Here is a 26,001-nt window from a genome sequence, read left to right on the forward strand (position 1 = left end):
TTCAACATATTTTACATTCAAGTTTCACCGGTAGTCATATCCGCGTAACAGCGCGATCGCACGCCCTGATCAATTTAATTATCATGCTTTACTTTTCATCTCTACCAACAATCCCGTCTCTTTTTAAACATTACAGAATCATTTTAATCATAACATACATCTAAATAGTAAATAGGCTTCTCTTGAGTATAAAGCAAGAGAAAATTAGATGTAAACTGAGGTGTTTGGATAGTGTAGAAAATTACATTTTATCGACGCAAGAAAGACTGCAAATATGATAACATTAAGAATATATTTTTATTTGTTTCAGAAGTTTTTCATAAATATCTTATTCGCGTAAATGTAAAAAATGTATTATATTATGTGCAAAGGCTTAAACTTAACAATAATTTGTTTATAGAAAACTGTACCAGGCCATGGCTGTTCTGACTATTATGTTTGAAATTGAAATAAAAACCTTGGCTTAGTCACGTGCTTCATTTAAGGTATACTTTGCTAGGTCAGTCGTAGTGTTATTGTAAAGTTTCATTTCCCAAATTGAACCTAGTTTTAGATAGTCAGATAACTAATAGATGACCAATGACTCGCTGTTTTCTGTGATTTTTTTTCAGAGTGTGATATATAATGGTAAAACCTGATTGAATATATCATTATCTCATTTATTTAAATTTTATCAAATCACATAGCCACGCATTTTTTTCACCAAATTATATATTTTAATAAAACACCAAAACACTTTTAGGAACCAGCGCTAGAAATTGAAAATTTAAGAACCGGAGCGCTCAACAATTTTCTGAAAATATTAACATAATTATCAAATTTTATATTTATTTTATAAAAAATAGTGTGTTAGATTTTTTGTTATAAAGCATATCTAGCTTAGATGGCCAAATTATTTTTTTAACGAGACGGGTCAAAAATCATGTGTTTTGAGCCCTGTAAGGAACACATAAATATGAACATTCATCATTTGAAAACACCTACAAGAATATTTTTTTCAACAAAATACGACTCACAATGGAATGAATTGTATCCATATCTACTGGATTCGTGCCAATATGCTTTATCAGTAATTAAGCTACGGGCATACTATTTAATTACGATAAATTTAACTAGCAAACTTAAGATCAATGTATCAATAATTATGTGTCTTAATTAGAGTACCTATACATTTTCTAACTTTACATTTTTTTCACTTTTAATTACAATGATCGCCTCTGCCTGATCATCGCGCATAAAATTAGATCAAATGATATTGACTTGTATTATAATATAATGTTGTAATAAGAAAATAAATACATAATATATGAAGATAATATTTTTAGAATATATTAAATCATTTTCATTCTAGAGCCAGGAGTGAGTTATGAAGTGGTAACTCTACTAACTGACGTTCGAATCTCTCTCCTTTTTATTTAACGAATAATTCTCAAAAGTCAAGAATATACAAAAAAAAATTCTATATTACAACACCAAGTATATACAATGTAATTATTGATAAAGCTCATTAGATATTTAAATGATAGATCCATTATTTCTTCGTAGATAAATTAAAAACTGAGTACTGTCTGTGAATATGGAGAACAAATAAAATTTTAAAATGTTTACGGATATCATTATTTTCTAAGACACGTCACCTATCAAGTCTCGGAGAAAATTCTACATACATGCCAACGTTAATATCGCATGGCCCATCAGCCAAGAACGCGCTTTGTTACAATACACATCTAAAATCCAGCTCGAGACGAGTATATGAAAATCAACACAATGGGAAAACTTTTACATATTATTACCTTTCATGCGGAAATGAAAGGATATGTTGTTTCTCTTCCAGGAATAATATATGTATTGCATGCATTTAGTTGTATGTTCACCTGTTGTTTAAATGCAGTCAATTTAATTTAAAAAATATAAATATTATTGATTTTAAAGAAAAGTTATTTTTATTTATTCTACGATAATTATTGTATTATTTATATGTTTATTTAAATGAATATAAATCGTTCTTAAGAACAAAACTAAGATAATTATTTTTCTCAACGAACAGCATTTGTAGCGCATATGACATGAGAGAAAGAGGGTTAATCTATATTTCCTCTTTCGTTGTTCACCAGCGGCGTAGTTGCTTTTTATTTAATAATTATCTATTTCACCAGAAAGATTTCGATCATTGTACTTAAGATATCTTTGGGTATTAAAATAGTTAAAAATATACTTTTAAAAAGACTCACATAAAACATTAAAAGGGTCATCTCTGAATTTTTTCGCAATGCATTTTTTATATTATTAACTTCCTCTATGATGCGAAGTTCGTGACCCTTGTCACATAGATGTACAGGTACAATACCTAAAATTGGGTCCACAATATGACTGCTCTAACCACTAAAAATATTATTTCGTTTTGCTCTGATACGTTTGAGTAGGGTTTGGCAGTATTATATAATTTAGGCGGTGTGGAAATGTTCTTGCAAAACCGTACATTAATTTACTGATGGCGCATTTGCAGGGTATGGCAATGCGCTCTCTATGGTAGGCATTGAAATTAGGTCGCCAAAATCTATATCGATGTGGGCTGCGACAACACTACTGCCTAGTAGGGCTTGTGCAATTGTAAGACATGTATATTAAACAAAGATTAATTTCTAAAATATGAGTAGTGTATACCTACAATTTTATTATTTGTATACATTTTTTTTAATATCACATTAACGTCGAAGAATGCTCAAAAAAAGCTTAGATTTTTATTACTGTACTTACATAAATCTATAAATTGAATCATAATCGATGAACCTATTTGTTAAGATTCAGATTTTAAACTTATGTCACCTTATCATTATGAGAAATTTAAAATAAGACAATATGTGTGAGAACGTGTTTTATTTAAGTTTTTGAATAGGAATTAAGGATGTTTTAAAATCTTTATGCAACAAGGATAAGTTTTTTCACATTATAAATGAAAAACAATCAAGATATGGGTATAAACTTGCATGGACGAAAAATCACAAAATAATGTAGGAGGTTATTATATTAATACCTATATAAGCGAGATATTTTCAAAAGTGTAAGACAAAATCATTTAATTTAATGAACATACATAATTTTGAACACATATATTTTGACCAATAAAAAAGATCTCTTTTTAAAAAAAGAAAAACACCCAGCAGAAATCGAACCTGTATCTCTCGGGTATCGCGTCTATGAACATTTATTAATACTCTATGAAGCGCTTTATATATTGAGTTTCTATTGGCGATCGGCTTTTGTATTTTAAATCAAGTTGGTAGATATTACTTTAATTACTAACCGACGTCACGGATTCCATCACGATATTTTTGTTGTAACTTACTTGGACTTTTAATGACGCTAATAATTTTTAATAAACCATTTCTTTTATTCAATGAATAATTCACAAGATTTCGACAAAGTAACATTCCATATTATATTGAACATACATGACTTGAAAAGACAATATGATTTTTTCTAGTGGGTATAGGTATATCTGAGGTGTTTTCAAGTTATTTATATTTAATTAATATGTTAATTACTTTTAAGTGTGCACAAAAAAAAACTGCACAAATATCTTCATTATCAAAAATTGTCAAAATAGCTTGTAGAAATAATAAATTATATTTGTTCTGTATGTTGATAATATGGCAACGTACTATTTGTAGCTCTTGAAATTGTCGCGTCGAAAGTTCCGCCGTTATTCGTACTAACGGGCAGATGTAGCGCTAAGATGGAGTAAGTGCTTTTAACTTCGTAAGTATATCGGCAAACAGACTCTGGATGTGACTGAGAAAATAAAACGCGGAAACTCCATTTTGTGTTGGAACAAACGACAGTGTTTTCGGACCGAAAGATGAATGTTGACCAAAATAATTGATTTATTCCCCAAAAAAATCATATACGTCCTGTGTTGATCCTATTAATGAAGGTTTTTTCTAGTTAATTTTTTCTTACGCTATCATTAAGTTTTTGTTGTCATGTATTTTCGCCAAAAGTAATCAAAAATCTTCCTAATATTTTATGATACAAAATGTATCTCCACAATTAATAAACGATACAAAGTAAATCTGTATATTGTATAAAAAAAAAAAATTCTCATTTTGATCATAATTTATAGAGTATAAATAGCTATATATATTTTTACTTAAACGTACTTTTTATTCGGGGGAAAATATCACCTTCATAATATTCAATAATCAATTTCGATCTTACATAATTTAGATGAAATAATTTTAAGCGGCAGAAGTATTTTTTTGCCGACAACAGTGATGTTAATAATTATAAATTGGCATGCACTGACTAATCAAGTTTTGATAGGAAACACCTGACGGGCCTTCAATATTAAAGTAAAATTCATAAGCTTGTACGATGCTTAAAAAGAGGGTAGCATTAATAATTTATCGCTTAGAGAAGATTGGTACTACCCAGTTATTTTTAAAGTGCAATATTAAACTTTTAGAATTTATTATAAAAAAAAAATTTAACGGAGGTAACTGCAGTATGAACTAAGCGGTAGGTATATTAAAAAAATCACTAATCAAACACACTTATTTTTATATAATATAAATTAATAAAATAACATAAATATGTTACTTGTATTTTTAAAACAATATCCATATCTTCGCTATGTAAAAAAATGCGCTGTTTTAAATGCTTTTTGATCTCCACTCCTTACGATTTCCACATGACAATTTCCTATATCGTCTTAAAATATTACCAAGTTTTACTTTCCCACATTTCATGGCTCCTTTTATACCATCTCTCCCCTCCACACATACTGCATATTGATAATATTTAAAACATTGCAGAATCACCAAACAATACAGAATATGTCGATCACTTGTAATTTAAAAAATGGATTTACTAATAATAACTCAAAATCAAAATTATAACAGGCTTTTTAAGCATAATATATACGAGAAGATATATTATTATTTTCATTATTTCGGTGAACCATCAAAATATTTATTAAATATTCGAAAAGAGAGAGAAGGTCAGAATAGGACAATGAAAATCATTACCAACGGCTAAAAATAAAATTAAAAAATAAACTCGAAGCCTTTCATTATTTCGTTTAGCATAATGCGGAAGTGTTTAGAAACTTGCCTGTCGTATTATCTCCTGAAAATAAAAGAGATTTTTAAGCTATGTTAAAAAAAACTCAAATCTCAAGTGAATTATAACAGCGGCCGTTTGTGTATAGACTAAACTTGGGACCGCGTTCTCAAAACTCGTGATAGGTAATCTTGTAGATCGATATAGTTAGGTATAAACCTACGTTTTTGAATGACATCTATTATTGCAATCCGCTATTTGAGATAATTTTTTATTCTGTTATTTGGCGATGGCGTATTCATAGTCGGTCGAGCTGCATTCGTTTTATCATGGAGTTTCTTTAGTCAAAAAATCCGGCGTCTTACTCTATTACTCACAGCTTTGAACTTTTCTTGCATAATCGGCTTAGGAATGCTGCATTTTTATTCTCGCATAATGTGACCAAGGTACATAAGCTTCCTAATATGGCGCAATACAACACTTGAAAACTTTGTGTCATGTGCAGGAAAGTCGAGGATTGTCTCGAATGTGGGGTTCACTGATTATGGACACGTTCATCCGTTAGACTGCAGCTCACAAAATACGTATGCAGAGCATGTAGGTAAACAAAACATGTAGGTATGCAGAAAACGCGTGGCTAGTGATATTTCGACAGTAACAGGTACGATTTTTTTATATATAAATACTAAACCTTTAAAACCTTCGATGTGGCAATATTGATTTTTTTACAAAATAAACAAACAAAGCTTTGTAAGCACAGCAATGAAGGTGAACTTTATGAATTTTATAGGTCTTTGAGTAATTATTTTATTTATCTAAATAATTACTTAATAGCTCTTAAGAGTTCTATATGATGACGTATGTAGGAAGTATCATGGTATTATTGAAATGAGGCATGTTGCATCGGTGGTTTCTATAATATTTATTGTGTATATTTTGATGTTATACATAGCTATAAATCATATTATGGTCTAAGCTATATTATGGTTTTGAAAAAACGGGCCCTGGTCAATCTCACACCCGAAATTGGCTGGAACTCTTGTGGTCCAGACCAAATATTTCACGGATGTAGAACATTTCAGAACACGCATTCTTACCAACACGTATTGTAGTATTTGTACGAGTGCTTTCAAATTTACATACAATTTCCGCCCTGAATACGTGCTTAATGCGGTTCTACGGTAGGTGTAATTGTTTTTTTTGTGAAGGTTTTTTATACCAATGGTATGAAATGATTTCAAGGTTATTTTAATTTATAAAACCACTGTAAAATGGTAGTCTTCATTTAAATATAGTACATTAAAAGATGTTCAGAATAAATTAGAAATGGCATTAGAATAAGGTATTTTTAATTTGAATGAAAAAGGAGCAGTCGGTTCCTTCTTAGAAATTATTAATAATTCTGTTAGCCAGATCGTTCACAAATCAGTCAAAGTCCAAGGATGTTTTGGTTGGTTTCCCATATAACCGATTATCTTAAAATAATATTTTTTGAGTGGTTTCCATACTCAACTAATAGAAGGTGAATATATTACTGAATGCACATAAACTGATACATAATATAAAGATTGGATTTAGTAGACGAACTCGTTCTTAATTTTTATTGATTTATATAAACTAATTAGGTATAAAGTATTCTTTATTTTTATTTTCATTATTAATATGACGTTGCATTTCTACTAATATTTATTATCATTTGAGAAAAATTAAAAAGGTGGCGCGTATTAATACAAAAAAAACTTTTATGCACCCAGCATAATAATATTAAAGGTCGTTTCTCATTCATTACGCCACGGTAAAGATGCGTAAGGGTATGGAGACATTACGTATTGTATAATAAAAGTGTAATTATTTTTAATGATGGATATTTAGATTTTTCAATTTATAGGCTTTTGATTATAATTGAAGTGTTTGTTTTTACCTTAACAACAAGTATTTTCTTAGATTACTTATATAACGTGCAACGCTAAAGAAATATCCAAGATAATGGCGTTATCTGGATGTGAGAAAATCCATTATCCAGCTCAACCCAATTAAGGGTTGTTAAGGCTCTTATCTCAAGTTTGTAGACATTTCATGAGAAAACTATGCGCCAGGGATATACAAGTCATTGGTATACACTCATTTTCAGTTTATATTATATTGCTGTTAGTTAGAAAAAACATAAAACGTATAAAAGTGTTTTATATTTAACATAATTACATCTTAATTTCGTTATAAGTGTGAGTAATTGTCTATTTTAATGTCAAATATTATACATATAGAAATTGTCAAGTATTGTTAATACTTCGATTTAAATATTTTTTTATTCAATGAATATAAGTCACAAGATTTAAGTATGTTGCATTAGCTATTAAATATACATAATTTGGAAAACATCAGAAACATGCCTTGAGTATTAATTATATAATAATACCTTGTTAAAACTCAGCGCTTTGCGCGTCCCGGCGGGGGGCTCTACCGCCTGGCCCCTCAGATGATGGTTACTTAAACCCTGACGGCTAAAATTATTAAACATTGTACATGCTTTTTCTACTGATTCTCTGAATGCTGATTGTCCAAATTCGAAAGAAAATTTATTAGTCAAAGTAACCGTATCCATAGAATTCAAACAATTTTACTTTTCTGAAAATTATGTAATTACAATAATAAAACTAAAGAAGTTATAATAACAGACGAACAATACGTCGTACAGAATGTAGGATACTGAACGTAAAATGAAAATAATTGACGCGCGTAAGTAATCGGGGCGGGGCGTGGACCGCGGGCGAGCTGCGCGTCTATAGTTATTCTGCGTCTATTTTTCGTAACGCTTTTGCATCGGAAATCATGAGTAAAACATGTTTCATGTTAATAACAAAAATCGTCGCCAATGTTAAAGAATTTTGAGATAATATCTGATATACATAGTTGTTAGTTAATTGGAATTAGGTAAGGTATGTTTTGCTAACTTGGTAAAACACTTTGCCTGGAATCCGATAGATGTAAGTTTGACATTTTTTTAAGTTTATTTTATTCTTGTCCGTTCCTAATAGTATCATATGGGCCTCTATAAAGTGGAGATTTATATTAACAGTTACTTTTTGTCTTTAAAAAAAATGGATGTTAGCCACCTGATCAATCTATTAGAATTAGGTCCATATTTTGACTCCAAACAGAAATTAAAAAACAATATGCGTGTCTGCCAATCTCAGGATTCGAACGTCATTATAAGACGACGCATAAACCGCTTGGTTATTGTGAGCGTAATATATTTCTGAGATATTCCCAATTCTGTATATTTCTGGGTAGTTAGTAAATGCTGTCTATTTCACGATAAAATAATTAAATATTTGTCGTTTAAACTAAATTGTATACAAAAATGGATTCTCAGAATTTTTTTGAATTAATAAATAAAAACAATTGAACACTGAATACATGTCATAGCAATGAGTAAGATTAATAAAACTATGCATGTGAGATTAAATTGTTCATTTTATTTATTATATTTACGCCTTGTAAAAAAATTCACCGTTATTATTATGATTTGAAAATATTGTTTTTTATAGTAACAATCCCATAATATTATTATTGTCTGATTAATGCACAATATAAATGTAGTACTCAATTACCTAAAAAATACAAAATCATTTGAATTCAAATGTCTATCTAAGTAATATAGGTACGTAGTTGTATTTATTTATATTTAAAATTCATTAATTGCGCCAATCTATAAAATAATAAAAAGAATTTTACTGTTACACAACTAGTTTTTAAGTTAATAAAATGTCTATGATTAAAAATATAACCATGAAATACAAAAATTTTATTTTTAATAAAAAGTATGTTTCCTATCCTGTAAAATTTGAGGTTTCGCATAGTATCTTTTACATATTATAAGGACACTTTCAATAATTCGACAGATGCAAGTTACAACTGAAATTTGTTACGTAACAAATACAATGATAAATAATAACCTAATCAACAGTCTAAGTTTTCTTTTAGCTTCAATTTCATATATTTAAACTTCATTTATATACATAAATATAGATTTCTTTAGCGCGTTTTGGTGTATGCCTACGAATATTGTAAAAAAAGCTTGCGAGTATATACTTAAGTTTTAAGTCTTTTAAGTGGCTTGTTGGCCAATTTTTTATCGATATTTCTCAGCGCCTTTTTTAAATAGTCTTATAAACAACCCTTATAAATAAAGTAAGCTTAAACGATAAATAAAATAGACTAATGCTGATACCAAATAATTAGTGCCTCGTTTGCTTTGAATTAAATGCCTTCAGCATTCCATTAGGAAATATTTTCTTACCATTTTTGTGAAAAAAAAATAAACGCAAAAGAAAACTCTTCCATATTGATCAAAGCTATTATTATGTATATAATACTAGTTGCCCTGCGTTGTGCTGCATTATATTTATAAGTGATGAGACATTTGCTATTTGGCAGTGAAGAATTAAAATGTAAATTTAAATTTTTGGTTTAAATATTACATACAATTGAAATATTATTATCATACAATATCACTATTGAATCTTTGATGCTGCATTTTTTATATTAATACTTTTTCCATACGGATTTTTCTTGATTAGGTCCAATCTGAGGGAAAGAGATCATCCCGTCTCATTATTATGTTTTATACTTTAGTGTAAACAAGTTGTTTATTTATAAGGCCTTGATAATGATGTGACCACAGAAATAGTAATTGACTTAACGGCCCACATGCTCGTCGTAGGTCAAAATTGAGTTGTTGTGAGTTGATAATAAGGCTTCAAAATTATATAAATATATTATCTAAAACGTTTATGGAGTGTCCAGGATCATGGTTTGAAAATACAATAAAAACTCAGTTTTGACCTACGACGAGCATGTCCCCCCTTAACCTTTGCAATTTAATATAATTTACATTATCATTTTGTAAAATAGAATTATCATATCAAATAAATGCTGACTGAATTAAACGTTTAAGTTTGCGGTGCCACGAATACGCTGGTCAAGAGACATACCGCCATGGTAGGTAGAATCTTAACTTTCCCTTTACGATGCTAATAAATTTCGTCATCTTCAGTGATGTCACCTCGGGTTACCATATAAGATTGATAATATCACAGTAAATAAAAGGAAAGGGCATAATTTAGCGACATAAAAAAGCCAAATAAGTTTTAATCATCACTATTTGACATTTTTTGTCAATAAAATGATCAAAATGGCATCAAAAGTCAATTATAATCATTCAATTATATATCCATTCCTACAGCTAACAAGTCATAAAACTATCTTGATCTCATGCCTTACATATTTTTTTCTCACAATTGAGTATGTTTGTCTTTGTTGCAAAAATACTTTTAGATCCACCTATCTCTTTTGTTCGTTATAGAACGTAACGCTTTGTATGCAATGTGCATATTATATACATCACAGTGGCAAAGATTCCATACTAGACGATTATTTGAAGTCTACCTTCTTAAGAAAAATATTTTTGAATTGCATATTGACTTATTTATATAATCATTTGATTATATATTCTATAAAATAATTAATTTTGCCAACGAGAGATGCCGTATGTGTAGAAATATATTACACAGATAATAGCAAAACAATCTGCAAAGGTTTTATAAAATATACCACAGCGCGCCATCTTCTTGACGTAAAAAAAGATCGGATTATGTTTCAAATAATTCTCGATTTTTTTTATATGGACTTTACGTCACGTAGACCCACCCAGTCTATAGAATTGTGTAAACTAAGGTTAGCTACGATCGCAGAGCCTAAACCTAAATAATTAATAGTATGATAATTATTTTAAAAAACAATTTCTATGGTGTTTAATCGAATATTAATAAATATAGACTGTTTTTAAAAATAAAACGAACTTTTATCTAACGATATTAATTTGATGTATATAATTGTTTTGAAAAAATACGTACTTAACACTGATTGCTTAATTTTATGTCGTCAGTGAGTTTTTGAAGTTTCATTAAATTAGTGTGTCATTGTCATTAGTGTGTACCTATTCATTAGTAGTAATATCGTATTATCTTCGTATTTTTCGTAAGTATACCAGACAAGTGTGTTCTTTTTATCAGATCTCCACAGCCTACCTCTTTCCAAAAGTCACCCTTCACCACTGATAATTTATGACAAGTAAATTAAATCTGACGGATATCTATCAATTATATAATATATATACTGGATAATGCAATCGATTTTGAAAATAATAACATTTTAACTAGATTTAATATTGATGAATATGAGAATAGCCAAAATATGAAGATGACGAAGTGCATAATAAATTAAATATTTGCAGTTTAATGGGCTGGGTAACCCAAGATGATAATGCAACAACGGGAGTGTTAACATCATCATCGATGATTGCACTTCCGATGTATAACAAGCTGAATGCACATTCAATAGAACAGTGTGCTCGATCGCTGATCGTGTGCACATAAGCGTGGGTACTATATCTATCATCGGCATTCGGTTTACAACATATATTTTGTTCCTTTGTAATATTATTAAGTAACAATAGTGCATATTGTGTGGAAATGACGGATAGCCTAAGATCGTACGCATCTTGATACACGAAAAATGCGCTGAAATGGTAAACATCTCATTTTAAATTCAATTTATTTATTTATACATATTGTGGACATTACAAATTATAAGTTTAAGACGTTCACAACATGACATAAAAAAAGAGATAGATAGTATGTTATTAAACAGTATAAATATGTACATACAAAAATATTAATTATATAGGTACATGAAAATACACCGGATGAGTTAAGCAGATCCTATTTTAAAAATTTATAAAATAACGTCCACCTATACTCATCCTCACGTAGGTGGAATATATCAACACCCGAAGCAATTTCGTTGAACATGGTTATCGCCCTCCCAATTGGCATTACCAGTGGCAGGTTGGTTCTGCACCTTGGGAGAATAAACTGATGTTCTCTATTTATAAGATAGTTATCAGGGACACACAGTTCGACACTGCCCAGAATGGCAGAGTTCTCATTTATACCTCGTATAAGTTGAAAAAAATACGTAGCTAAATAAAAATTTCTTCTAAATTGCAAACTGCAGTATGTAAGCATGCCAAAGAGAAAGTCAGTTGGATAAAGCCACGGATAGTATCCGTACAACCTCAAATAAAAGAGTCTCAAGGATTTCTTCTGAACCCTCTCCACCATAAGGCCATACTTCAACTGATGCGGTGCCCAAACAATAGACCCACTCTCAAGTCTGCTTCGAACTAAAGAGTTAAATAAAAGTTTTAATACCGTAACATCCGAAAAGACCCGGGAAGTACGCATGACGAAGCCCAACATTTTAAGCGCCTTGTTACACTACGGCTACGACTAATAAGTGTCGGTTTACTCTCAAACGTAATGCCAAGATCCCTTACAGATGATGAAAACGAAACAATATCTCTATATTATATATATTATATATATAAAAATCTCGTGTCACGATGTTTGTGGTCGCACTCCTCCGAAATGGCTTGACCGATTTTTATGATTATTTTTATTGTATATTTGTTAGGTATGAGAATAGGTCAACAAGTATATTTCATACCGCTAGGTGATTAGGGTATCTCTATCCAGAAAATTTTTCTTTTATTTTTTTGAAAATTTTTTTTTGAATTGTTTTTATTATTTTGCATCAAAAATACTTATAACCCTAAATTTTCACCCTCCTACCCCCACCCTCTCATTTTTTAATCGCGATTTTATTATTTTTGTTGAACAAATTTAACCGTCGTTCGTATTTCAAACAGAACGATATTATTTATGTTGTTGAATGACAGATGGCGCTACGTCTGAGAAAAATTCAAGAGAAGCGTCACGTCATTTTGACATTTCATTCGGCATATCACAATACAGTGCGTGCAAAATTTTGTACGATTTATTTTAATTTATCTATTTTTGTGTGCGTGTATGCCAGCAAGACGCAAGGGGGTCCTTTTGGGCCGTCGAACGAATAAAGCAACAAACATGCGAAATAGTAGAGCAGAAAGAACAGACGAACAAATCCAACAAGATAACAAAAACGTGCGTGTGAGCATGTCGTAATTGCGTGCATCTCAATCACAAGAGGCACGAGCTGAATGAAATCAACTACGACAATTGGAACGGAACCAAGCGCGCGGGTTCGTAGTTAATACACGCAGAGCAAATGACCGACAACGCCAACAAGTACATCGAGCATTTACATCCGCTTCATTCCTTCGTCTCGCATTCGAGTACGAGCCAGATATTGAATATTCCGCTCATCCGAAAGTGCTGATTGGTGCTATGGTCAAAGAATGTCCTCATTGTCATGCACTCAAATGCTAACATCAGTCAGCCGGGATATGTTGCGCATCAGGAAAAGTGCAACTACCAGAAATTGAGATACCACCAGAACCATTTCCTGAAGTTCCTGAAGTCCATTCGCTCATTCAATTCATACTTCCAAATGACTTCGTTCGGAGCAACAGAAATAGTTCACAATACTGCGGCAAATGGTCAATAATTCCATTCTACGTTCAAAATCAAAGGCCAAGTATACCACAAAGTAGGCTCATTGCTGACAATGCCAAACGAACCACATAATTTTTTACAAATCTACTTCATGGGCGGTGAGGACATCAATCGTGTGGATGCACGTTACGGCTACAATAACCTCAATTCACCTAATGCCAAGCGCATCGTCGGCAAACTGGACGCCCTATTAAATGAGCACAATGAATTATTGAAATTCTTCAAAGCACACATGCACGAATTGCAAAGTGACAATCACGCTATTGTCATCAATCCTGATAAAACACCAGCTGGAGAGCACGTGCGTCGATTCAATGCGCCTGTTGTTGACGACATTACTGGAATCATGGTTGGCGACCGCACATCGACGCGAGAAATCGTGATTCGAAGAAGAAACAATAATCTGGAGTTCAACGCTGACACACACCGTTCATACGACGCTCTCCAATATCCGCTAATTTTCTGGAAGAGACAAGACGATTATTGCATAAACATTAAACAACGAGATCCTATCACAGGTAATTCATTCATTATAAACATCATTACTCATTTTGAATTGAGAAAATGAATGGTTGGTGTTTTTTTGTTTTTATCGGAGGTCATCGTCTACAGCGCTCCATTCCTCTTTATGTCATAGATCCCATCCCCATACACTTACGATACATTCGTTATTTTTTATTTAACAACCAAAATATTCACTAGAAATAATTTATATGGCAGAACAACGTTTGCCGGGTCAGCTAGTAATATATAATAAATACGAAAAGAATAAGAATACTTTTGGTTTACATAATATAATCTGGAAAATGGAATTATGTACTTTTCAACATAAATAATGTATGATACAAAAAATCAACCAATCCCTTACGTTCGTAACATTTTGACATCTACACACACAGACATATTATTATATATAATGTAATGTACCTAAAGATTTCACTGGAATTTTCAATCCAACGATTTATATGTCTTCTTAAATGTTGTAGTTTTTTTCTGACATACGAATACAAAAGACTTTTTAGTAACATGCTTATTGCTGTACTAACTGGAATTTATTTTATTAAAAGGATGACACGCATATTAAATTCCGTCTGAAGGCATGTTCGGCTTTTTATTGCGTATGTATACTAGACAATAAATATTACAAACACAGACTAACAAAATAATATATTTTTTTAAATGTGAAACGTGAGTTATTTGAATATAAGCTATTAAATAATATTTTGACTCCATTTATATAAACCAAATATTTATTTGAAATTGATTAGTATTACTTGCTATTGTTTGTAATCTATAAATGATATATTATACTAGCTGACCCGGCAAACTTCGTACCGCCTCAGAATCACTTATCTTGTGTTAACTTATTAGCTGAATTAAAATACTCAAAATGAATTAAGTTCAATAAATGTGCAAAAATCAAATCAAAATTAAATAGATTACATAGTTTTGGTTGGTTCAGATTTCGAAGCATGATAACTACCAAGTTAATCTTCAGTTGTAAATTGTGCGGTGGCAAGCCAGGCAGATCCAATAAGTTTAAAAATTCAGTTGGATAGTTGGTTGCTTCGTCTTCGTTTATTACACAGTCGATAGATTTGAAGGAATGCATTGGACCAACGATTTGATTTTGAATTGTGAAGTTTAAGTGATCCACATCTTTTTTCTTTCTCGTTCACTCAACCAATTGTGATTTTTGTGGTTAGCAATGACGTTCGGGAACACTTTGTTGATGAGGTCGTTCTTCGCTGAAACTAAATTTTAAAAATTCAGCGGAAACGAAATCAATCCGTTCGATTCGTCGACAGAAACACGGCAGTTACCGATAGTCAGCAATTTCTTAGAGAAATCTTCAGCAGCTGGATCGTTTAGCAATGCAACTCGCATGTTTGTCGTCAGCTGAAGTTTCTTCACATAGCGCCACAGAGTCTATGATTTAAGGCATGCGTTCATTTCATCGGCAGCGGTCAATCTTGAAATGACTGGTAGTGTTTGGCGGAAATTGCCATATAGTAGAATCATTGCGCCACCAAATAAAACATCTTGAGTAATTGCGCAGATCTTTCATAGTTCGATTGAGTGCTGCCAATGCGCATTTGTGCGCCATTGTGCATTCATCCCAGGTGATGATTTTACTTGCTACCAAAACTTTGGCCATTGCTGAGTGTTTCGCAATACTGCTTGTCGATGTTTCAGTTGTTTGAAGGTTTAACGGCAATTTCAACGCTGGATTAGCCGTTCGGCATCCTTCTAACAACGTGGCCGCTATCCCAGAAGAAGCAACTGCTACAGAAATTTAGGATCTCGCACGAACAGTGGCCAAAATCAATGACATGAGAAATGTCTTCCCAGTTCCACCAGGCGCATCGAGGAAAAATAAACCACCATTTCCATCATCAATTGCCTTCATTAACGTATCGTACACTTCCTTCTGTTGGGGGTTCAACATTGGTACATTCGATTGAACCGATAGGTTCAATGCATCTCGATCATATTCACGTTCACGTAACAATTCTCGATTAAAAGCGTCATTCATTCCACGATGTGGCGTTGGCATTCCTAGCTTGACTAACAAACTGCCGCACATGAGATAACACATGTCTTCGATCAAAAGCAAAGCCTGGTTATGTATTTCCTCATTCACTTCAAGATCGGGATTCTCTGAACTGACACGAATTTGATGTAAAATGTCTTCTGACATGTCATCCTTGTACTTGTTCCACAGTTCAGGTGGATTTGATGGGAAGCATGTCGAAATAGTGATAGCAAATAATGTGCGTATCTGACTTGGAGATGCAGAAATAATTGCTACAGCGATTTTCATGTCCCAATGAATATTGTTTTCAAGCAAATTGAGCTGTTGACATGTAGCATGAAATGTTGGACACACTACACCGTTGACAGTTTGAAGTGATTCAAATTATGTCGGCCCACGAACATTTACCATCAACAACCGTAAGTAGAAGCATTCGTCATTCTTCGGATGAACTGTATAAATGCGACCAAGAGCATCATTAAAATGCACATCCGGATGATCAGAAACCGTATCGCCTTGCTTCCGACGTTGAAATTTCTTCGATGAAGCGTTCCAAATGTTATAACGTGGCATCTCAGAGTAGAACAACGTTCGTGCAAACGGATCGCTTTGACAAATTGAAAAGAAATTGGTCAATGTTGTCGCTGGAGGTGTTACAGCACGTTGAACAACATTCGATGCATTAAAATAAACTCGTTGACCATTCTCTAGATGCACCGCCAAGTGTACAGCAGTGGGATGACGTTCATGAATAGGGAATGAGAAAATACGCCAAATTACTTCATTGCAGCTCACATATTGACAAACTTGATAGTGCGTGATTTCATCGTTGGTATTGGGAGTTTGAACGCCAAAAACCACAATTTGGTGACATATTTGCAGATGTATTTGATGTACTTTACTGAATTGCAATACTCATGTATCAGAGATGGCGGTGTATAGCGGATTTTTTTGTGATTTTCTTACTTTTCCAATGCGCGAAGAAGCTTCTCGAGGCCGAGACGAACAAAAAAAAATTCATCGAAATCAGTCAATCAGTTCTATATCATCAATAGACATCATCAAAAAAGCCGTTCCATACGAGATGTGAAAATGAATGTTCTTCATAATTTCTTTTTCCGTGATTTTTTCCGATGTTTTAATAGTTATTCTGATATTCAGGGCAGAGACAAATCCAACAAATTAAAGATCATAAAAATCGGCCCAGCCGTTTTTGAGTTATAAAATAAATGGTGTAATTAACCCGACTGTTTTATATAGATAGATAGATTAGATCTTCTGTCTCGCGGCATTGTAAATAACACTGGAAAATTAATCACACAATCCAAAATTACATAATGAAGCAATTATCGATATGCGCACATTCACAAATTTGATAACCTCACAAAGTGAACATTTTAGAAGGCAACTTATCGTTTAAAAATCACGATCAAAATCGCTATTTGTCTACATCAAAGTCTTTCGGTATTATCCGAAGCTGAACTGAATCAACTGTCAAAAACGCCATGTTCATACTTTCTTTTGTTTGTTTGTTTCTTGTTTATTGTTTCTGTCATGTATCAGAGATTGCGTTGTATACGGATTTAAATTTTTTGTAATTTTCTTTTGTTTTCGTATGCGTGAGGTCCATCGTTTAAATAATTCATCGATATCAGTCAAAAGCCGTTCGATACAAAATGTATAAGAAAATGAATTTTCTTCATAATTTATTTTATCCGTGATTTATCCAATGTTTTAATAGTTATTCTTCTATTCGGGGCGGAGGTAAAATCCAACAAACTAAAGATCATTAAAATCGGTCCAGCCATTCTTGAGTTATAAATGGTGTAACTAACCCGACTTTGTTTTATATATATAGATGGATGACACAAGCTAACTAAGCATTGTATTGAACTGGATTATTACTTATGAATATTAAAAGGTATAATACCCCGTTTCCACGTGCATGGATTTACTGATAACAGTACGTATTATCGCAGCTATAACAAGAAAATGCACGTGTAAACATGTATTATCATGCAAGTTGCAAGATTGCATACACGAATCAAAAAAATTCGGAAGCTTCTGAATTTTCACGCAATAGTTGGGATTGTGCGATATCTGTGCCTGCGCAGTAGAACAATTGTGGTGAATTTTCCGGTAAAAGAACAAATTAAACTACGCAGAGACTCATTTTGAGGCTAACCGATTTTCACTACCTGTCAAATAGTACTATAAAATAAGAACATCGCATCATGGTTACTCTTGAAGAATGTGATTGGCGTGACACCCAGCAATTTTACGTGGAAATAGTTATTATCGTGATAGTTTAAAATACACGCTACTGTTGCAAGTAAATCCATACAATATTATAATATACATAATTTTAAAACATCTCATATATTATACTTTAACATGTAAATTTATTGGAAAAATAAGCAAAGATTTTATAAATTCTTTTCTGTATGAATTTTTTTATTCATTGGCCATCTCCTAGGTAAGTTTCCTAAACAGGTTTTTTTGTACAACATAATTAATTGAAAACACTTCTGAGAAATATATAACCAATAGACAAAATCTTTTTGATAAAAATACAATACCCAGCAGGATTCAAACCTGCATCTCACAGGATTCGCGCCCATGTGCATTGACTACTATGCTATAGCAATCTTATCTAATTGCGACGAATTTTAGTAACGAAATTTAAAACAGTGTTTTCAAATTATGTATGTTCAATAAAAAGAATGTTACATTCTTAAATCTTGTGAATTATTCGTTTGAATAAAAAAAATATGATTGTTAGCTTCTTGTATAATCTATTATACCCATAAAACCTGTAGAACTAAATTAAAATGGATCATAAAAATAGCATGTGAATATTCCAGACGTTGAGTCAGTACTTTTCTGAAAGCGGGTATGTAATAATTGTGTTTTATGATAATAATATATTGTCGAGTAATGATACACTGTAAATAATAGTTTTAGTAATGGTGTTTAAATTGAAATAAGTATATATCGGCCCAAAAAGATAATTTCAGAGTTAAATAATTTATTATTTTTGTTTAATAGACGCGTTAATGCTTTCGCTATCATACCTGATTAAATATTTGTAAACAAGTTTGGTAAGATATGTTTAATTCAAAAGGAATATATTAAATAATATTCATGGGCATACTTAATTTCAGTAAGAAAGCGAAGATACTATAATATAATAGGGTTTTCAAAACAAGAATCGAGAATTTCAGTATCCTCGCATCTCGGCCGACCGGTTAATCTCAAAATGCCGGCATTCTAAATACTGCAAAGTTTTCGATATTAACTTTTATATGATTTCCCTCTCTAATAACTAATTTTTATGAACTTTAAACCTAAAAAATTCTAGTTTTTTTTTTATTAAATTGGTATACTTAATATATCGGACGATTCTGCGCCAGGACAACTGAACGCTATGCAATCGAATGAAATTTGACAATAAATAGACGTGCTTGAATTATAAGTACTTTTAATATATATTATTTATATTTAAATTATTATAGTATTATTGAATAGGTACCTACTTGGTGAGAATTTAAATATGCATACGTAAATGATGATTTAATTGTGCATATGTGCATGAAAAGAGATGTATTTTATTTTTATACAATACCTTAGGCATAATAATTCTCAATCCGCGATAATATTATGTTAAGAGCAAAATGAATTAAAACTGCTAAGTAGTAGATAGAAACAAATTAAAATATTATTCGTCTATTTATTTCATTCAATAGTGCGGCGTCCAATTTTCCTGCCGCCCAATTGTCCCATTCCCCACTTGTCTCCTTTTCTCTTACATGTCTCTTTCTTTTATATTTATTTATACTACCTATCTATGGTCACATAAGTATTTACACCTACGCACATATTATTATTTATTGCCTATGGACACACCAAATCGACTAGATCACCACAAACGGTTTTACTCTTTTCTGCTTATCCGTTTAATCATCAGAAAATGTTGATAAAATTTAATACTTCTTGTTTTAACCATTTCTAAGAACTTGGGATTCAAAATGGAAATACTAATCCCGAAATCCCGGTATTGAAAACTCTGTTCAGAATTGCGATCCCTACTACATAAAAGGCTTTATGTGTTAGCTCAACTTTGTTATTAATGATACTCTTGTGAGTTCATAATAATAATTCTTAATAATTGATGAGAAAACTCAACAGATTGTTGACTCTGAAAAAATTATACGTCGTATTCGCAAAAACGATAAAAGTCGGCAACGCATAATGTTTTCGACGTAAACTAGTAAATTATAGAAAGTCGTTAGGAAGAAGGTCGTAAGGCCATGCCGGAAGTACCTCGAATAGGATAACTTTTGACATTATTCACATTTGCGCTCTGTAAATGCTTAATTAAGAACACATACTTATAAAGATAAGAAGCATGAAACAGTTGTGCCACGTTTTAAATATTTAAATGGAATAAACTTCATGTGAATTTATCATATAAGACAGATAAGTTCTTTTTATCAAACAATTGACTCATTTTCTAATTGCTAAAATTGTATAGTATTCTGTAAAAGTGGGTTTTAATTGATTCCAAATTAATCATTATCAGAATATATAAGGCATACATAGAGCGTTAAGTCAACGTCTTCTATATGATCAGCTTATATTTCCCAATAGTCTATCGATATAGTCGATATGAAAATATGCTACAAATATATTATATTTATTAATAAAAAAATATATTCCTTACATATTTTATGAGTGGAAGATTATTATTATATTATCAATAAGCAATTTTATCACGATATTACAATGTAATAATATTATATTGAATAGCTTTATGATAAAGGATACTTATCAATCTTATTTATTTTGTAAGCATGAATGATTACTTGTATGTAAATACATAATGTCCTTTTAAACCGATCATATTTTCACATTTAATGGCATACTTTTATCAATTTATTCATAAATAATTAAAGTGAATACATGAATTATGTTGTATTAAGTATATACACCCTAATCACATAAAAAAAACCTGCAGAAAAAATCAGTTTGATTTAATCATTAGTTTGCTTATAAATATGGTTCCTAGTCAGAAATATTCATTTGTCTCTACAGTATAATAATTATTTTGTTAGGTATAAATTTAATTTAAAAAATAAACTCACCAACGACGCTGAGATGAACAAAATGACTCATATGTGGCGTTGTCGATATTTGACATTCATATATTCCAGAATCTCTGTGTTGAGGATATTTTATCTGTTGAGAAAGAAAATAAAATATTATAAAACAATTACATAATATACTTTAACATATTGTTTCCAAAATTAAAGCCTCAAAATGTTAAATGAACGCTCAGTATAAATTTTGTATTTTTCTCCGACCAAGAAAGTGATTCATTTTCCATTTTATTTTTATAATAATTTTCCAGATTTTCTCTCGGTAATATACGGAATAACTAATATTCACGGTAAACTTTTATTCTGCCATTCGATTTTATAGTATGTAATGATTATGTGGAGAAATGAGAGCGTTTTTTTCTTCTTCTTTGGAACCAATTATATTTTCGAGCATATAAACACTAATAACTCCAAACACGCAATATGGAAAACTAAAAAAACAGAAAGCCACAGCCTTATTACCTCACGAGAAAAAAATACATATTTCGTAGAAGTAGCAAAATTATTTTACTAGTAAATATTATTATAAAGGAGTATTAGTCATTTCATCATCGTTGACTCTACAATAATTTAATGTAGGTATGATATCGACTTTGTTTACGATATTTCTCCGAACCTGCATATTTTGAACTTATAGTTCTTTAGTATTCAAAACTCTTAAAAAAATTAAATTAAGCCATGTTAATTTAATTTTTTTCTTTCCTCTAAATTCGTTGCCATTAGAAATTTTAGGGGCTGTATTTCGTTCTTCATTACGATATAAATAAGCTGTCCATCGCACACATGCTAGATTAACAAATTAGGTTATTCTTGATTTCGAAAACAGGCGACTGAATTCAAAGTTATATATTGTTTGCCAGTTGCATTTGCTAATTTGGGCTATAAAATTCTTCTAAGAATTACACTATCGAATATATCTTTATAAATTTATATATGCCAGAATGAGTGTATTATAATATAACAAAAAAATATCCTTCCCCTAAAGTATGTTAAGAGACCATAATAGCATTAATTTAACTGCTAATATTACACTATTTTTTATTTCCTGACTGGTGTTATTATCACGCATAAGTAAGAACCGACCCAAGGTACAAACATCTCTCTAATATTTAAAAAATGTGGTTTTCTTATCAAGCTATTTGCAGGAACTGATCAACCGGATACAATATATTGGGTTTTCTACTGTTTTATATAGAGATAAATTTTTTAAATTGTTCTTTTTTCACTAACAATAACGACTTCTTTGAGGGCAGAATAATTTTTGTAAAAAATATTGTTTATACTATCGTCAGCGCCAGAATTATTTTAAAAGTTCTTGTAGCTGGCTGTATTTTCTTATGATATCTTAAAGAGAAAGCATGCAAGAGTATCATATTGTCAATGTCCAATACGTGTAAGTTTTCAGTAGTTAATAATGCTTTTCAATGTAGAAAGACCTTTTATTTATAATTCATCAAAAAAATCTAAAATAACCCTTTTGTGATTAATTATTAATTCAATTGTAAAAAAGAATGTCTAGGTTGATTCTTTGTTCAATTGTAATATTTCATTTTTTATTTGAACTAAATAAAAAATAAATAGGTATATTTATGTACTTCAAAAATCAAAGCTTTAACATTGAAATGAAAATTGGTGCAATATTTTTAAACGCCATTATTTTCGAACAATGTATTTTGAGTTGTTTTCCTATATATATATATATAACTAAGCTATTAATATAAAAGTATATGAATTTCGAAAAGGCATTCTGCACCCTCACTTTTTATTCAACGTAAGACATAGATATTTCCAATACATTTATTAAGTTTCTATGTCTTTAATATCGAAAAAATGTTAAGCTTTATGTTATCTATTTGACGATAAGTTGAGCCTAAATATATTGAGATAATTATAAAGTTTTTGGTTGGTACACCAGAAGGCTCAAAATATTAATGACGATCTTTCGAAACTCGAGTAATTATAATTTCGGAAGAAACTTTAGTAATGTAATCTTAATCGACGGTCAAGGAGGCATTAAAAGGGAAGACTTCGCAAACCCGCTATATACGAAACTCGGTTTAATTCTTCTTTATTAAAAAAATACAACTTCCAACTTCTTCCGACTTTTCAAATATGATAATTAAATAAAATATCTTAATAATAAAATTTATATTGGTTTTATTGAACGTCTATTATGAAGACTTAGTGGACATAATTTCATATTAGTATTTATACCATGTATGAAAATGAATGACAACAGAGACATATTGGTTCGCCAAATCCCGGTACGCTGACGAGTTCATTATTTTGTTGAAAATTTTATTACAAAACGTCAGCTGTGAAATGGATAAATCCAGAATTTGATTTAAACAGAAATTATAAAATGTATAATGACACAATTAAAAACAATTCCTTGGCACTTTGTCATGTTAGGTTTATGACATTTTTTTTCATTTGTGCTGTTCAATATAAAATGACAATGAGTATTCAGTTTCAAAAAAAGTTTTAAGTGCCTATGAATACAAATATATACAATGTACTTATCATTTATTAATTTATGAAAATCACAATATTTTATTAAAAAATTATCATTTACTGAAGAAAAAAAAACATGTTATTAAAAGTTTTTTACTTATTTTTTTTTTGCTTTATAACAATGAATTTTATGTTTTTTTTTTTAAATATTAACAAAAAAGATTTTTGTTGAAAAAATTATGTTTTTAAACTATAGTTCATATCACTTTAATTTCATTACATTATCATTATTATTATTCAATAATTTAATGAAAAACCTAATTTCTCAAGGTTTATAAACTTCAAATTCATTATATCTCATACCCCATAAGACGATTTTTGTACATATTTTGATAACCAGTTTTATTATTTTCTATAAAAAATGTCAATTTATTATTTATTTATTGCAAATACCTTAAGCTTTTTCCGAAGTTTAGCTTTCATTAATAACCGAGCTTTTTACTTGCCTGAAGTGTCCAGTCTTCTGTGTGCGGGTGATGTATCGATCTAAACCGCTGATCCGAAGTGTACGTATATCGCCCAACTGTGAGCAGATGAATATCACGGTGTCGCACCCACGATACTTGCAAGAGCATCTGAAACAGAAACGCTTGTTAAATTTGAGTAATTGAACGAAATATTTCAGTTTCATGAAACCGGGATTATAAGAACCCACCTTCATCTCGTTGTATTTACTTTATAAAATCAAACAAACACCAAACTTGAACGTATTAGCATTGGTACTAGGTAATAAACCACCGCTATATTACATATATTCAAATTTTAGTTATTAAAGTGTTTTTTTTTTTTACATTATATCCTATTCATACTATTCAATCCAAATTGAAAAAGTCAGTTAGCTAAATTGGACATGCTGTCCCTATATTTGTATATAGGTATATAACATGCATATATCAATTAACCACGTAGGTTTACTGTGGATGAACTTTCTCCCTCCTCTTACAGTGATATTATCACTTCACAGCTCAAACACAATATAAATTATTAAAAATAAAACACATTAAAACCGAAGTTTGTAAAATGTCACTTATATAATGACCAATGTCGATATCAAGTGGTACCTACTATGCCAAATTATAACAGCATGCTTATTTTGGCTACCTGCTGTCCTAAATATGATCGATTTTTTTTAATAACCATGCCCTTGCTTTTTCGTACAAGGAGGTTGGGTAGGTTAGTTGCATTGATGTGGGGCTAATTAGGTTTCTCCATTTATATCTTTAATTTTCTTTATGGCCAGATTAAAAATATGATCGATTATAATAATTAATATAAAATTGATTTATTGTTGAAAAAAGAAATGAACTATTTTCAATATAATAAAAGTAATTCAGTAGATAAATAAATCTGAGATATTTCCAGAGAGGTTGGACTCTTTGGATACAATATATTTTCTTTTGTGAGAAAAAATCCATTAAATACATGGCTCTATGTAATATACGTACCTTTTTACATAATATGCATTACCCGATTATTAATTCTTTTATAATATATTAAAATTAACTTGAAACTAGAAAATAGTTCAATGATGATAACATAAAAATATAACATCCAATATGTATTTATTAACATTTTTAGCCCATGTCCGATCCGATCATCAGGTTGTATTAACAAATTTTTATTTCTACAATACATGGATATTAGAAACTTGGTCAACCTATTAGGTCCATACTCTGAGTCTAAACGCACATTGAAAATTCCAGCTCCAGGATTCGAACACGTCACCTACGACATTGTAGCACTGTGCCATAAATAATAACATTATAGTGAACATTAACAGATTCAAGACGTTCACACATGATACGAAAAACAAAGACATATATAGGTATAATGTAACTAATTGCTAACATGTTTTTTTTCTATTTGTATTCTTTTCCATCATATTAAATAGTATTTAAAACAGATATTATTAGATATTGTTGAAAAATTTAACCCTAACAGTTTCACTTACTATTTTAAACACAGTAAATTTCTGACATAGATTCGTTGAAAAAATACTTATTATTGACCATTAGTACATGGCATATTCAGTCACCGTGTAAACATACGGAAAAGAGTTAAAGATTTTCGAGTAAAGTTCAAGGAAAGTGGCTATTATTAACGCCTTACGTATTAACCTCACCCACAAAATAGCGCCTGATTTGGCAGCGATGGTTTGGGGCGGAAACGATAACGGAACGAAAGGCAAGTCGAACGGGCAACTTCGAACGTTCGA

The 26,001-nt window shown here is 30.9% G+C and overlaps 1 protein-coding gene across 1 annotated transcript in view; it reads right to left on the bottom strand.

Moving 5' to 3' along the window:
• The window catches only part of LOC147064003 (neurotrimin-like), a 203,296-nt gene that overhangs the window by 42,563 nt on the left and 134,732 nt on the right, over positions 1-26,001 (bottom strand). The window contains exons 3-4 of the mRNA XM_085958842.1: positions 24,233-24,361; positions 21,258-21,351 (exon numbers count right to left, since the gene is read on the bottom strand). Coding sequence (XP_085814968.1) covers positions 21,258-21,351; positions 24,233-24,361 — 223 coding nt within the window. The remainder of the gene's footprint in view (positions 1-21,257; positions 21,352-24,232; positions 24,362-26,001) is intronic.

The sequence above is a fragment of the Rhyacophila brunnea genome, unplaced genomic scaffold (genome assembly GCF_057557595.1).
Source record: "Rhyacophila brunnea isolate RB1 unplaced genomic scaffold, BYU_Rbru_1.0 scaffold_8, whole genome shotgun sequence".
NCBI classification, from domain to species: Eukaryota; Metazoa; Arthropoda; class Insecta; order Trichoptera; family Rhyacophilidae; genus Rhyacophila; species Rhyacophila brunnea.